Source organism: Schistocerca americana, chromosome 9, assembly GCF_021461395.2.
Source record: "Schistocerca americana isolate TAMUIC-IGC-003095 chromosome 9, iqSchAmer2.1, whole genome shotgun sequence".
NCBI classification, from domain to species: Eukaryota; Metazoa; Arthropoda; class Insecta; order Orthoptera; family Acrididae; genus Schistocerca; species Schistocerca americana.
Genome location: NC_060127.1, coordinates 126,045,229 through 126,061,373, shown reverse-complemented (window position 1 = coordinate 126,061,373; position 16,145 = coordinate 126,045,229). Strand labels below are relative to the sequence as shown.

The 16,145-nt window shown below is 46.0% G+C and overlaps 1 protein-coding gene across 2 annotated transcripts in view; it reads left to right on the top strand.

The window, feature by feature from the left end:
• LOC124550971 overlaps positions 1–16,145 on the top strand; it is an 81,118-nt gene that overhangs the window by 40,502 nt on the left and 24,471 nt on the right. For both annotated transcript variants that reach the window (XM_047125790.1, XM_047125791.1), the window contains exons 3-4: positions 489–1,482; positions 10,863–12,779. In XM_047125790.1, coding sequence (XP_046981746.1) covers positions 489–1,482; positions 10,863–12,779 — 2,911 coding nt within the window. The remainder of the gene's footprint in view (positions 1–488; positions 1,483–10,862; positions 12,780–16,145) is intronic.

The window sequence follows — 16,145 nt, the reverse complement described above, 5'->3', positions numbered from 1 at the left end:
GTGTGGGCGAGTGTTGTCATGGAGAATGTGTACGCCCTTGCTCAACATTCCTCTTCTCGGGTTCTGAATTGCCCGTTTGAGTTTTTTCAGAGTCTCACAGTATCTGTCAGCGTTAACTGTGGTCCCAGCGATTCAGCTCCGACGACGAGGTGAAAGAAAAGGTTCATAACTTTCTGAACAGCACGGCGGCGAGCTGGTATGACATGGGCAAACAAAACCTGCCACTGCGTCTACAAAAATACATCGACAGGAATGCTGATTAGGTCGAAAAAAACTAAATGTCCAAGCTGTAAACTGACGTAAACCATTGTAGAAATAAACAGGTCTATGTACTTATGAAAAAATAGGAGGCCTTACTTTTGGGATTACCCTCGTATATGCATACATTCATATACAGCAAGGATGTTTTACCCTCGCCCTTGAGCACACGAAAACCATCGTCATAATCACTATCATCATCATCATCGTTATCATCTTGCTTGTTGTAGGTCTACTGCTCTGGAATACAATAAAGGATCACACTCTACAGGAGAGGGGGACCGGTACGAGGAGCGCATGCTGGCCCTGGTCTTCCTCCGCTGCCTGCGGTATGGGCTACACTTCCAGTTGTGTGCCAACAATGGCGATGCCGGGAAGTTCGATGACGTGGTGTTGGTATGGCGACCTGAGGGACAAAATGAGGTGAACACCCTGCTCGTCCAGCTCAAGCACAAGACCTCCCCGACGGCCATGACCGTACACAGTGGCGCGTGGCTGTCAGAGGCCACGAAATGCGACTTCGGGCTCAGCATGTACTGCACCTCCTACAGAGAAATTAGCGAGACACTGGATACGAACAGAGCCACATTCGCCTTGTTGACGAACGCCTGTCTGGGCGACAGTAGCCTCGACATACTTGAGCGCCAGTATGTGGGCACCTTCCCAGGTCTGGAGCTGCTAGAGGCTGGTGGCCACCTGTACAAGCTCAAACCGAACAACGAACAGGTTTGGAAGGCAGTCCATGAGGACATCAGCTTTGTGGAGAATTTTTACCTGCTGTGCCAGCAGAGCAGTTCTAATAACATTGTAGGCGACATTTGCAAGGAGCTGGAAGAATTGCTGGGCGCCGGTGACCTATGCGAAACCTTGTGTGACAGCTTGTGCAAGAGCATCAGGGACTGGATGAACAACCAAAGTGCGTGTTTGACGAGTGCTTGGAGCACATGGCAGGCACTCGTGGACGAATACGTCAGGAAGGAGGTGACCGAGTGCAGAGCAGTGACCACCAGACTCGAGTACTGCAATGTGGAAAATGTACGGAGCTACGTGGAGTCGTGTAACCCAGCGTGGTTGAGGCCTCCAGGAAGGCAAATGGCAGCTCTCTCTGCTACGAAGATTCACCAGGCACTGGCTAATGAAACGCACATCATGGTGGCTGTGGACCGATTCAGAGTGCTGCGCCACCGGATTCTCCGCTGTTGGGGACCGTACTGTCGATGGCTGGTAAGTTTCAGAGTGATGGAAGCTAGTACGAAATTGTTATTTTAACTTCAGATTTGATGCAATCAAAGAAAATATTTTATTTTGCTAACCAGTCAGCCACTATTGGTCATCATCAAAAAGATTGAAAATAGTGTGAGATGGTAATCAACTAATACTTTATCAAATGAAATACATATACAGGGTGTTACAAAAAGGTACGGCCAAACTTTCAGGAAACAGTCCTCACACACAAATAAAGGAAAGATGTTATGTGGAACCGCTTAATTTCCATGTTAGAGATCATTTTAGTTTCGTCAGTATGTACCGTACTTCCTCGATTCACCGCCAGTTGGCCCAATTGAAGGAAGGTAATGTTGACTTCGGTGCTTGTGTTGACATGCGACTCATTGCTCTACAGTACTAGCATCAAGCACATCAGCACGTAGCATCAACAGGTTAGTGTTCATCACGAACGTGGTTTTGCAGTCAGTACAACGTTTACAAATGCGGAGTTGGCAGATGCCCGTTCGATGTATGGATTAGCACGGGGCAATAGCCGTGGCGCGGTACGTTTGCATCGAGACAGATTTCCAGAACGAAGGTGTCCCGACAGGAAGACGTTCGAAGCAATTGATCGGCGTCTTAGGGAGCACGGAACATTTCAGCCTATGACTCGCGACTGGGGAAGACCTAGAACGACGAGGACACCTGCAATGGACGAGGTAATTCTTCGTGCAGTTGACGATAACCCTAATGTCAGCGTCAGAGAAGTTGTTGCTGTACAAGGTAACGTGGACCACGTCACTGTATGGAGAGTGCTACGGGAGAACCAGTTGTTTCCGTACCATGTACAGCGTGTGCAGGCACTATCAGCAGCTGATTGGCCTCCACAGGTACACTTCTGCGAATGGTTCATCCAACAATGTGTCAATCCTCATTTCAGTGCAAATGTTCTCTTTACGGATGAGGTTTCATTCCAACGTGATCAAATTGTAAATTTTCACAATAAACATGTGTGGGATGGCGAGAATCCGCACGCAATTTTGCATTTACGTCATCAACACAGATTTTCTGTGAACGTTTGGGCAGACATTGTTGGTGATGTCTCGATTGGGCCCCATGTTCTTCCACCTACGCTCAAGGGAGTACGTTATCATGATTTCATACGGGATACTCTACCTGTGCTGCTAGAACATCTGCCTTTACAAGTACGACACAACATGTGGTTCATGCACGATGGAGCTCCTGCACATTTCAGTCGAAGTGTTCGTACGCTTCTCAACAACAGATTCGGTGACCGATGGATTGGTAGAGGCGGACCAATTCCATGGCCTCCACGCTCCCCTGACCTCAACCCTCTTGACTTTCATTTATGGGGGCATTTGAAAGCTCTTGTCTACGCAATCCCGGTACCAAATGTAGAGACTCTTGGTGCTTGTATTGTGGACGGCTGTCATACAATACGCCATTCTCCAGGGCTGCATCAGCGCATCAGGGATTCCATGAGACGGAGGGTGGATGCATGTATCCTCGCTAACGGAGGACATTTTGAACATTTCCTGTAACAAAGTGTTTGAAGTCACGCTGGTACGTTCTGTTGCAGTGTGTTTCCATTCCATGATTAATGTGATTTGAAGAGAAGTAATAAAATGAGCTCTAACATGGAAAGTAAGCGTTTCCGGCCATATGTCCACATAACATATTTTCTTTCATTGTGTGTGAGGAATGTTTCCTGAAAGTTTGGCCGTACCTTTTTGTAGCACCCTGTATACAGGATGTATCACCTAAAATTTGCACCACAAATATTGCGGAACTGGAAAGTGCTATTGATGTGTGGCTTTCACAGAATGTATTGCTAATCAGGGGCTTGTATTGTTAGCCAGTAAACCTGTTTTAATGTTACTTAGAAAGTACATATTTTGTGCGAACATATACGTTTTGAATGAAACAGTGCCTATTGACATTAACAAACTAAAAGTAGTGTAAATCAGAATGTCAGTGGTGTTTGTTGCAGGATTTTAGTGAGAATCTTTTATAAGATATCGTATTTTGCGAAGTCCCTATACCAACACTTGTACGATACCTATGGTAGCACACACTAAACGACACAAGTGTGTACACTAGTTATGTGGATTATGACCAGTATTGAGACAATTGACCATCAAAGGTTGTGTTCAAAACGACAATATCAGTGGCAATACTGCTTCCAGTCTGGTATGAAAAAACGTCTGCTCACATGCTAGCATTTCAGCAGACTTGTAGTAATACATCATTGCATATCATCAGGTGTAGTTGCTATGTCCTTGTAGACTACATCTTTCAGCTTTCGCCACAGAATAAAGTCTACAGGCGTCAAATCCAGGGGATGGGCCAGCCAAGGTGCAGGTCCTCTGCATCCAATCCAACAGTTTGGAAGAAGCTTAGATGGCTGACCATCCGGTTTGCCATGCACTGTTGGCAAACGAGGTGCACTCAGCCCTGGTAAGGCAAACTGAGGTGCTACTTGATAGAAAAGTAGTGGCTTCAGTCTTGGAAACTGACATACAGCCAGGAGAGCGGTGTGCTGACCACATGACATAGGATGCCACCTAGTGGTGTTGCGAGCGCGTGACTTGGTAACAGGGGATCATCCGAGCAAAGATACGGGCTGTAAATGGAGAAATCCATCAAGATAAGTTGCTTTGACCACAAGCCCCTCCATATCCGCATCCAGTGACGCCTGCAAGCTGAGCATGACTTATGAGTGTGTATGTGTGTCTCTCTCCCTCTATATACCAAAAAACGTTTTGCATTACCGCAGTTCCCAGAACTCCTGAAGATAAACGTTGACTCTGGATATTTTATCACAGACACAGTTCCTATGACTGTTCAGAGATATCACTAAACCGGCCCAAAGATATAAACAACCATGCATCAGCAGCACCTATTAGACGGAGGGGGTGCGACAGCCGATCAGTTCCAACCATTCCACCAGGAAGGAGGTACATGGCTCGTGTTGACTGTAGTTCAACCATGCCTAGACGGTCATTACCGCGATTCGATCGCGTCCGTATTGTTACTTTGTGCCAGGAAGGGCTCTCAACAAGGGAAGTGTCCATGCATCTCGCAGTGCACCAAAGCGATTTTGCTCGGACATGGAGTAGATACAGAGAGACTGGAACTGTTGATTACATGCGTAGTTCAAGCCGCCCAAGGGCTACTACTGCAGTGGATGACCGCTACTTACGGCTTATGGCTCGGAGAAACCCTGACAGCAACGCCATCATGTTGAATAATGCTTGTCGTGCAGCAACAGGACGCCGTGTTACGACTTAAACTGTGCGCAATACGCTGCATGATGCGCAACTTCACTCCCGACGTCCATGGCGTGATCCATCTTTGCGGTACAGATGGGCCCAACAACATGCCGAATGGACCGCTCAGTATTGGCATCAAGTTCTCTTTACTGATGACTGTCGCATATGCCTTCAACCAGACAATCGTTGGAGACGTGTTTGGAGGCAACACGGTCAGGCTGAACGCCTTAGATACACTGCCCAGCGAGTGCAGCAAGGTGGACGTTCCCTGCTGTTTTGGGGTCGCATTATGTGGTGCCGACGTACGCCGCTGGTAGTCATGGAAGGTGCCATATCGGCTGCACGATACGCGAATGACATCCTCTGACCGATATTGCGACCATATCGGCAGCATATTGGGGAGGCATTCGTCTTCATGGGCAACAATTCGCGCCCCCATCGTGCGCACATCTTGTGAATGACTTCCTTCCGGATAGCGACATCGCTTAACTAGAGTGGCCACCATGTTCTCCAGACATGAACCCTTTCGAACATGCCTGGGAAAGATTGAAAAGGGCTGTTTATGGGTGACGTGACCCACCAACCACTCTGAGGGATCTACGCCGAATCGCCGATGAGGAGTGGGACAATCTGGACCAAAAGTGCTTTGATGAACTTGTGGATAGTACGCCACAACGAATACAGGCGTGCATCAATGCAAGAGGGCGTGCTATTGGGTATTAGAGGTACTGGTGTGTACAACAATCTGGACCACCACCTCTGAAGGTCTCGCTGTATGGTGGTACAACATTCAATGTGTGGTTTTCATGAACAATAAAAAGCGCTCTCGCGTCCGTCGGCCGTCGTAATTTAATATATATATTATTATTGTTATTATTATTTTTTGATTGTTGCCGACTTACGTGGTGGGACTTAATAAAAATGATATTTAAGTTGAAGAATGTAATAAACTTTTCATATTAATTTCCTCGGCTAGTCAGTTCACTTTAAAGCAAGAAATCTTTAGTTATTAATTAAAATTGCGGCCCACACACGCGCGAGAGTATTTTTCTTACCTCCTTCAACCATTGTATTGTAGTCGGAGTCCTGGCTCTGGCTCTCGGCTATGGTACTGAAAATAAGAATCTTAAAGCTAAGTATTTCTGCAACTTCGTGCGGCTGTGGAGAAAAATTAATATTATGCTAATAGCGGGCGAGTTTTCCGCTTCCGCTAATTTTTCATAAGTTAAATTCGCCACGTAATGGCGTCGTTGGCTGCATCGGCCGCTGCATTGTTGAGCTGTAATTTACTTGAATGCAGGTTAATTCAAGGAAGGCGGACATGAAATCGGGATCACCTCTTACAAATTAAAAGTGCACAATAATATTAAATCGGTATATTATATGCTTAACTCATACAAATATGCTTACATTTGTCAGCACACGCAAGATGTCCCTCTAGACACATTCAAGAGAAAAGAAGAAGTGAAGTCGACTAAAAAATTAACAAAAGAGCGTATCTTGTCGTCTCTTTAGATCATTCTGTCATAAATTATTTCTTTGCAATCTAAACCTACACAGAGAAATTATTATTTTACGGCTACATGATAAAAAATTTGGCACTGGGGACGCTATATTGGCCCCCGAAATGTTTATGTCATAAAAAATGTTCGTGTTTTTTGACATAAAGATTTCCACTTTCATGTCCACAGTGTCCACACGCAGATTTTTCTTTCACAGTTTACATATGTCACATCGTATGTTGTAATTGCTGAGGTGCGTTGTACACAAAGTGTAATACAGATGAAGTTATCTACATAACAATATAATATACAATTGGTTACGTATACAGTCATGTACAAAAGGACATACACTCCTGGAAATTGAAATAAGAACACCGTGAATTCATTGTCCCAGGAAGGGGAAACTTTATTGACACATTCCTGGGGTCAGATACATCACATGATCACACTGACAGAACCACAGGTACATAGACACAGGCAACAGAGCATGCACAATGTCGGCACTAGTACAGTGTATATCCACCTTTCGCACACAATGCAGGCTGCTATTCTCCCATGGAGACGATCGTAGAGATGCTGGATGTAGTCCTGTGGAACGGCTTGCCATGCCATTTCCACCTGGCGCCTCAGTTGGACTAGCGTTCGTGCTGGACGTGCAGACCGCGTGAGACGACGCTTCATCCAGTCCCAAACATGCTCAATGGGGGACAGATCCGGAGATCTTGCTGGTCAGGGTAGTTGACCTACACCTTCTAGAGCACGTTGGGTGGCACGGGATACATGCGGACGTGCATTGTCCTGTTGGAACAGCATGTTCCCTTGCCGGTCTAGGAATGGTAGAACAATGGGTTCGATGACGGTTTGGATGTACCGTGCACTATTCAGTGTCCCCTCGACGATCACCAGTGGTGTACGGCCAGTGTAGGAGATCTGTAGCACTGAATTCCTTAATGAAAAGTACTACAGTCTTAAATTACTGAAGGTCTCCAAAGGCCAGCTCATCTGGAAATAAACACGAGAAAGCTGAAAATTAGGCAATAAACACCTAACGACTATCTGACTACGTGGCCATGAATTTTCTGCTACAAAATTTTCTTTCCCGTTGTGTCACCTCTTCTTCTTACAGGCCTCTTTTACTACAGTGATCAATTACATTGTTCCAGTTTTAGCTTTGTTGGGAGTTTTGCAGAACTCCACAGCTTCCCCAGATATTTTTGGATTTATTCAGTGCATCTGTTTAAAATGAACGTTTCAGCTCCATAAAACAATAGTATTTGATTATCATATTACAGCCTCTTAGCTTTGTCCATTTTCTGATGCATCTTTTATCGTAAATATCTTGCTGTTTCAGTTTTTGCGGTACTGAATTTCATAAACAATATTTTATATGCTAGTGTCTTAAATGATTTCGCCAAAAAATAGGGAAGCTCTCTCTTTTTTTGGATGCCAAACACTAACGTTTCCTTTTATGACGAGGTACGAATTCTTTCCCTTTCTTTTGTTTCTTTAAGAATATGTACTCTCTGTGATCTGTTGGAATGTTCCAAATCAGAATAATAGGTTATTATGCAAGAGCTAATCTGACTACCATGGTAATGGCTCTTCTTAACTTGAATCTTTGTTACATTTTAACCTTTGATTTGTTCAAGTTTTCGAAAAGTTTTGAGAGGGACAGACGGAAATTAATGGATACACTCCACCATCTTGTCACATTACTGCATGCTGAAAATTTTCCCTGAACCTTACGTTAGATTTTGCACAATCTAGTGTTTGTCTAATACGTGCACTGACTTTGAGGTCTAGGCCTAACTCCTTTAGATTTTTGAAGGGGCTGTTACGGTCCACTGAGTCATAAGCTTATTTAAAGTCTACGAAGGTGAAAACTTATCCCCTAGGATACATTTTTTATTTCTGAGTAATAGATTCGAAACGAACATATTCTGGCAAGTATGCCTTTGACCTCCAACTGCTTCATATTTACCGAAATTGTTTTAGCATTACAGTTGTCTATGGCCCACTAAGCAGAACTGTTTTCTAGTTTACTTTTATTAAATACTATACAGTGAAGCGATCATTGTAGTTAGCACTGAAACATTGTAAGATATTTTTGTGTCGTTTATTGAGTCACAAAATATGACTTCCTTGAACATTTGAATCACTTTTACAAGATACTGATTTTATGGAGTGTTATAAGAGCACTAGTGCTAGAAACATACAGTATTACTAAAATAGGTGTTGAATGGAATATTTCTACAATAAACTGTTTCGCCTAACACAGACTATTTCAGTGCTCTTGTCCCCCACAAAATCTACACTGTGTGATCAAAAGTATCCGGACACCTGACTAAAAATGACTTACAAGTTCGTGGCGGCCTCCATCGGTAATGCTGGAATTCAGTTTGGTGTTGGCCCACGCTTAACCTTGATGACAGCTTCCACTCTCGTAGGCATACGTTCAACCAGGTGCTCGAAGGTTTTTTGGGGAATGGCAGCCCATTCTTCACGGAGTACTGCACTGAGGAGAGGTATCGATGTCGGTCAGTGAGGCCTGACACGAAGTCGCCGTTCCGAAACGTTCCAAAGGTGTTCTATAGTATTCAGGTCAGGACTCTGTTCAGGCTAGTCCATTACGGGGATGTTATTGTCGTGTAACCACTCCGCCACAGGCCGTGCGTTATAAACAGGTGCTCGATCGTGTTGAAGGATGCAATCGCCATCGCCGAATTGCTCTTCAACAGTGGGAAGCAAGAAGATGCTTAAAACATCAATGTAGGCCTGTGCTGTGATAGTGCCATGCAAAACAACAAGGGGTACAAGCCCCCTCCATGGAAAACACGACCACACCATAACATCACCGCCTCCGAATTTTACTGTTGGCACTACACACGCTGGCAGATGACGTTCACCGGGCATTCGCCATACCCACACCCTGCCATCGGATCGCCACATTGTGCATCGTGATTCGTCTCTCCACACAACGTTTTTCCACTTTTCATTAGTCCAATGTTTTACGCTCCATACACCAAGCGAGGCGTCGCTTGGCATTTACCGGTGTGATGTGTGGTATAAGAGCAGCCGCTCGACCATGAAATACAAGTTTCCTCACCTCCCGCCTAACTGTCATAGTATTTGCAGTGGATCATGATGCAGTTTGGAACTCCTGTGTGATGGTCTGTATAGATATCTGCCTATTACACATTACAACCCTCTTGAATTCTTGGCGGCCTCTGTCAGTCAACAGACGAGGTGGGCTATACACGTTTGTGCTGTACGTGTCCCTTCACGTCTCCTGTGGTGTGCGTACTGTAAGGCCTTCACTACACACACCATCAGATTATTTGACTTGTCGCTCTAACAAAGTAGGCGAGTGTCAGCAGTATGTCTCGTGGTCTTATCGGTGCGTGTTTATCTTCTGCCGTTAGGTCAGACGATAGAAATGCCACTTGCACGCTTAGAGTAGCAGATTGACGGTGACCAACTTTAAACAGAACTTGATTAATTTTCACACACATTTATTAAAATAATAACAAGCATAAAAATTACTTAACTTGGTTCTGGATGCTATTTACAATTGACAATCTGAAGTTCCTTTGGTATTGGTATGTTAATTTTATTCTCACATATATCTCTGATACTTGACAAAAGTGTCTATACATTTATCTTCATGGCTATGTACAGGAATATGGTAATCTTATTAGGCGCAGACTGAAACTTGACTATAGACTGGTACAGACTAATGCAGACTGGTACAGACTGGGGCAGACAAATGCAGACTGACTAATCAGAGGTCTGTACACTCGTTATAATATCTCATGCATTCATGTATCACTGCGCGAGTGTGGTCTGCGAGGGGAAAAGGTTCTACGTTAGCAGCAATCTCATTGGCTGCGTTACATATTAGTACGCGGATTGGTGGAAGCAGAATTTGGTCTGTCTCTATGGCAGCGCCATCATGTAGTGCGGAGACGGACGAGTGTTGCGCCTGCGCTGTTGTGCTTAGCGGGGCGCGCTCTAGTGGGAAAGTTGTGTACGCGCTAACTACGCTGGACTATGTACACAACATCTCCACTTCAGTATGACATCGCAGACAGTGGACCTAGGGATGTTAAGGAGTGTTGATATCTCGCTTACAGACGTATGACACAAGTGAAAATCACCTGACCACGTTCAAAGTTCGTGAGTTCCGCGGAGCGCCCCATTCGGCTCTCTGACGATGTCTAATGCCTACTTAGGACTCAGATATGGAGTACCTGGCAGCAGGTGGCAGCCCAATGCACCTAACATGAAAAACCTATGTTTTTGTCCGTATACTTTTGACCACATAGTGTATTAGTTCACTGGGAGTAATGGTGGTTCTTAGTGCCAATAGATCTTATCAAGTTTAATTACTACGAATTGAAAATGGAATCATACAGAGATAGAACAAAAATGTGTTAATTGATTCTTCTGAAGAGAAACAAGGCATTTAAAGCTGTTTTATGTTGTGAATAAGTAGTGTAAATTTCAATATGCGAAAATTATGAAATAATTAAGCAAGCTGTATTTAAAAAAAATGATTTTTGAATATACTTGTGTCTAACTGATCTATTTCAACTATCTTCAGGTGATTGTAGATGATGAGACTGAAGATAGCTCTGCGATTCTGGATGAGCTTACGAACGAGATGCAAAGTGAACACCGAAGTCATCGCCGCTTCGTCGTTGTGTCGTGGAGGGGCAGCCACTGCTTCAGCGACACTTGCCGCACAGCCGACATCAGCGGCGACAGCTGGAACGACTTCCTGAACATTAGTGTCGCGTTAAACGGGGACCGCTACGGATGCCGCCTGCAGGACCTGGTGGCGGACGTCGACGCCCTCCAGTCACTGCTGGACGGTGAGCCGGCACTCTTGCTGGCTCTAGCACAGCTGTCACAGCCTCTGAGGATGGGCCGGGAGCTGGAAACTCTGCCCGCGCACTACGTGCCCAGGAAGCTCGTGGACCAGCGGGTGTTGACGGGCGAGTTTTTCTCCACTCTGGTTAAGATTCGACAGCGAGAGAAAGAGCACGTCAAAGGTACCGGCAGCAACACAATAATTGTGGAGGGGAAGCCCGGAGTGGGCAAGTCAAAGATGCTGTCACATGTGGCGGAAAAAATAAAAGAGAAGGTCCCTTCTTGCTGGCTATTGAGAGTTAATCTATTTAAGTTTTACGCAGTTTTAGATCACAGTAGGAATGGTGTGAGTGCTGCAGAAGACATCTTGAGGTGGACAGTTTTTAACGAGGGCGTTCTAGGTGAACTGGAGTACACCCTGCTTAGACACTGCCTGCTGCAGTCCACGCAAGTCGTTTGTCTCGTGGACGGCTTCGACGAGGTGTGCCCCGACTATGTCGACAAGTGTCTCGAGGTGCTGCCTCTGCTGTCTCCACGCAAGGGAAAGCTCCTGGTGACGACGAGGCCAGAACCGGTGAAGCTCTTACAGGCTCGGATGGGAGTGTCGCCACACACGCTGGAGCCTTTCAGTGAATCGGAGCTAGAATATTTCTTCACGAGCCATTCCTCGAAGGGAAACATCCCAGCCATCAGTGGTCTCAACAAGAACTTGAGGAATCTTCTGAGGATCCCTCTGTTTGCTGAAATGTTTGTAAATCTGTCGCAGGAAATTGATGAGACGTATGACATTGTGACTCTGTACGAAGCTTTCTTCCAAAATAAATTCAGAAGGCTGTACGAGGAAAAATGGGGTGACAACTTTTCCGCTCCCGGGAAGAGGAGAGAGGTCGAGAAGGCGCAGCAGAAGCACGAAGAACAGCTGATGCTCCTCGCGGCGTCGGTTCTGTTGCACAGCGCAGACGTACCGGCAATGTCACCGTCCGATAGGGGAGACTTCGTGAAAGCCGGAATCGTGTACGAGTTCTCCTACAGGAAACCAGAGTTCCTGCACAGGACGTTCGCCGAACACTTCCTCGCCAAGTGGTGCTTCCTCGGATACGGAGATCGGAGCCGTGCAGTGGCGTACCGTAAGGCCTACCTCAACGGGAGACTGGATTTCTTTCGAGAGTCCTTCGACCGCAGGGCAGTGAGGGGCCGGCCACTGCTGGAGGCGGTGCTGGAGGCCCTGTCGGGTGGCGACGAGGGTGAGATGAGGGCACTGCTGGCCGGGGGCTTTGATTGGAGGCAGACAGACGCGTGTGGGCGCAACGCGCTGCACCTGGCGGTGGCCCGCGGGTCGCTCCCTCTGCTGCAGCGACTCTGCAGACGCGCGGGGGAGGGCACACTGTCTGCAGAGGACGGCCTGCTCGGGTGGACGCCGGTGAGGTACGCCTGGGAGCGCAAATGCTGGTCTGCTGTGGAAGTGCTGCTGATGGCGGGAAGTGAATTCAGCCACCTGGGGGTCGTGAAGGCAGGGCAGCACGACCCCGTACAACTGCAGGCCGCATTCGAGCAGGGCGGATGCCGGGCCCTGTACCAGCACATCCTGGAGGTGAAACGTCGCGTACAGAATGACACCTACATCTGTATGATGCGAGAAGAATTAGAGGTAAATTAAGATGTACCGTGCATTACATGTAACTAATCCAGTACTGCTGGCTGGTAACCTTATTTGGAATCTTGGCCTTTGCAGACGAATACTGTTACCGACTCAGGTACGAATGACTCGCGCCCCACCCTTGCAGCTTTACTTCCGACAGTACTCTCCCCTACTTTCCAAACTCCACTCAGGTTTGGAAGCATACCAGGGATCGGTACTCTCGGAAGAAAGTATGTTCCCAAAAAATGGCTTACCCCATGTGGTGTGCGTACTGTAAGACCTTCGGTACACACACCATCAGATTATTTGACTTGTTGCTCTAACGAAGTAGGCGAGTGTCAGCAATATGTCTCATGGTCTTACCATGGCGTTAGGTCAGACGATAGAAATGCCACTTGCACGCTTAGAGTAGCAGATTGACGGTGACCAACTGTAAACAGAACTTGATTAATTTTCGCACATATTTATTAAAATAATAAAAAGCACAGAAATTACTTAACTTGATTCTGGATGCTGTTTACAATTGACAATCTGAAGTTCCTTTGGTCTTTGTACGTTAATCTTATTCTCACATATCTCTGATACTTGACAAAGTGTCTATACATTTGTCTTCATGGCTACGTACAGGAATATCATAATCTTATTAGGCGCAGACTGAAACTTGACTACAGACAAATGCAGACTGACTAATCGGAGGTCTATACACGCGTTATAATACCTCGAGCGTTCAGGTATCACTGCGCGAGTGTAATCCGCAAGGAGAAAAGGTTCTACGTTAGCAGCAATCTGATTGTCTGCGTTACATATTAATACGTGGATCGGCGGAAGCAGAATTTAGTCTGTCTCTAAGACAGCGCCATCTTGTGGTGCAGAGACGGATGAGTGCTGCGCCTGCGCCGTTGTGCTTAGCGGGGCGCGCTCTACTGGGAAAGTTGTGTACCTGCTGACTATGCGGAACTATGTACACAACACCCCAGCTGAGGAGATTGTTTCCAACGTGAATTTTCACTATGCAGCGAAGTGTGTTCTGCCTTCGTTTCTTCCAGGAGCACTAGTTCCTAAAGTTGTGCAGAATGTCTTCTCTGAAGCTGAGAACGTAGGAGAGACGAAGTGTAGTTGTGAGAGTGGTTTGGAAGTCGTGCCTCGGTAGCTCAGTACATAAGAGTATTTGTCTGCAAAAGGCAAAGCTTGCAGCCTTGAGGCCCGGTCTGGCTCGCAGTTTTCATTTGCCAAGAAAGGTGCATACTCCACAATGGAACGAAATTATGAGGGACAATTAAATGAAAAGCAGGCTCCCTCCACAATGGGACCGTGCAATGGTCACATTCAAAAGTAATCATCACATGTATTAAGACAATTACCCCATTTGGAGATCGGTTTCATAGAATGTGATCAGTGAATGACAGATTTACAACACTTCCCACTCTTGTACTTCCTCGTCTGGCTGAAACAGACATCCACACGTCTTTCTTCAAGTCACCAAAGACTTGAAAATCGCACAGTGAAAAATCCAGGCTGTACGGAGGATGTTGGAGTGTTTCCTAATCAGATCATTGAAATGTAGTCTTTGTCCGATTGGCAGTATGGGGATGGGCGCTATCGTGCAACAGGATGAATCCCTCTGACAGCATTCCTGAACGTTTTGACTTTATGGCGCACTGGTTCTCTGCAAGTGTCTTCAGAGCATTGGAGATCAATTGTGATACCACACGCGAGGAACCTGATGCGTAGAGGGGCCCTGCGGTTGAAAGAGCAGGTCATCATGACCTTAGCGGAACTTCTGCAAACAGCTTTGGATTTGTTTGGTGCGGTAGATGTGGAATGTTTCCACTATCGTCATTGCTGTTTGCATTTGGCTTGTTGGAATGCTCAAAATGGTTCAAATGGCTCTGAGCACTATGGGACTTGACATCTGAGGTCATCAGTCCCCTAAAACTTAGAACTACTTAAACCTAACTAACCTAAGGACATCACACACATCCATGCCCGAGGCAGGATTCGAACCTGCGCGGTTCCAGACTGAAGCGCCTAGAACCGCTCGGCCACAACGGTCGGCTGTTGGAATGCTGTTGCATAAAATCGTCCCGTTGCACTGTAATGCCTACCCTCGACGCTGCCAATCGGACGAAGGCTACGCTCCAGCGATTTGGTTGGGATCCCTCTGCACAGCCTGGATATTTCACCATGTGATTTTCACAACTTTGGTGACCTGAAGAAAGACGTGCATGTACGTCGGTTTCAATTGTGTAAGGGTTCTGGAAGTGTACGAGTGGGTGTGGTTGTGGAAACGCGAGTAGCCAAACGCATTCTACGAAACAGGAATTGATCGTTTTGTTTCCCAGTGGGATAAATGTCTTGACGCATGTGGTGATTACTTTTGAATGGAACCATACCATGTCCCATTGCGGCAGGTGTCCGGTTTTCATTGACTACTCCTCATAATAAACATAACTAATATTCTCTCAACACTTGCATGTGTGAATGTTACTAGACCTTTACAATTAGCAATGATGCAAGTAATTTTCTGCGCCAATAATAGTGCAGTTTATATCTACGCTGTTTATTACAAAGTGCGATCCCGCAGTAAGAACTGTCACAATGTGAATAAAGTCATCCCATCGAAAACAGACATTATCTTTAGCAATAGGCGAAGGCCTTGTTAGGTTACACTAAACCTGACTTTAAGGTAGAACCCAGTTTCACACCCGTCTCCACTGCTATCACGAAAAAACAAGCATGAAGCACCGTGGTCTGACATGAATTAACATAATGAGTCTGAACATAACAGTGACCACCTCAAATAACGTAACATGTGGCGCGTTATTCTGCTAGACAGGGGGGTGAGTCCGACCTGAATCGAATGCGCGTCGCAGTAGCGGACGTGACAAGGTACAGCGGCCACGCTGCGTGTGACTTTTACGCAACTGTCACGGTCGTTTGCGCAAATGCTGCGCTGCTCCCCGAACTGCACCTCCAAGTATACGATATGCACACAGTTAACGTACGAGAACACACACAAGAGACTTAACAGGCTTCACACACAGATGGTGTACCCGACTTCCTCCACTTAGGCTATCTTCACGACTGTAGCGTTAGGAAGAGCATATGCCTGGACTCGAAGTTAAGTAATAAAATAAAATTTTCCAGACCCGAAAAAGCGGCCTTCATAGTACAGAAGGAAATTCTTCCAATATATTAAGATTTAGCAAGGGATGAATTAATGGAGAGATGTTTAGGTGGCCACACTTAAACTGCGAATGAAAGTTTTAATTCCACCTCATAAACACTTGAACTCCGGACTGAAAGTCGTTGAATTGGCATCGTATTTAGCAGCGGGCTTATTCAGTGAAGGAAATTCATCCCTTCTGATGGTGA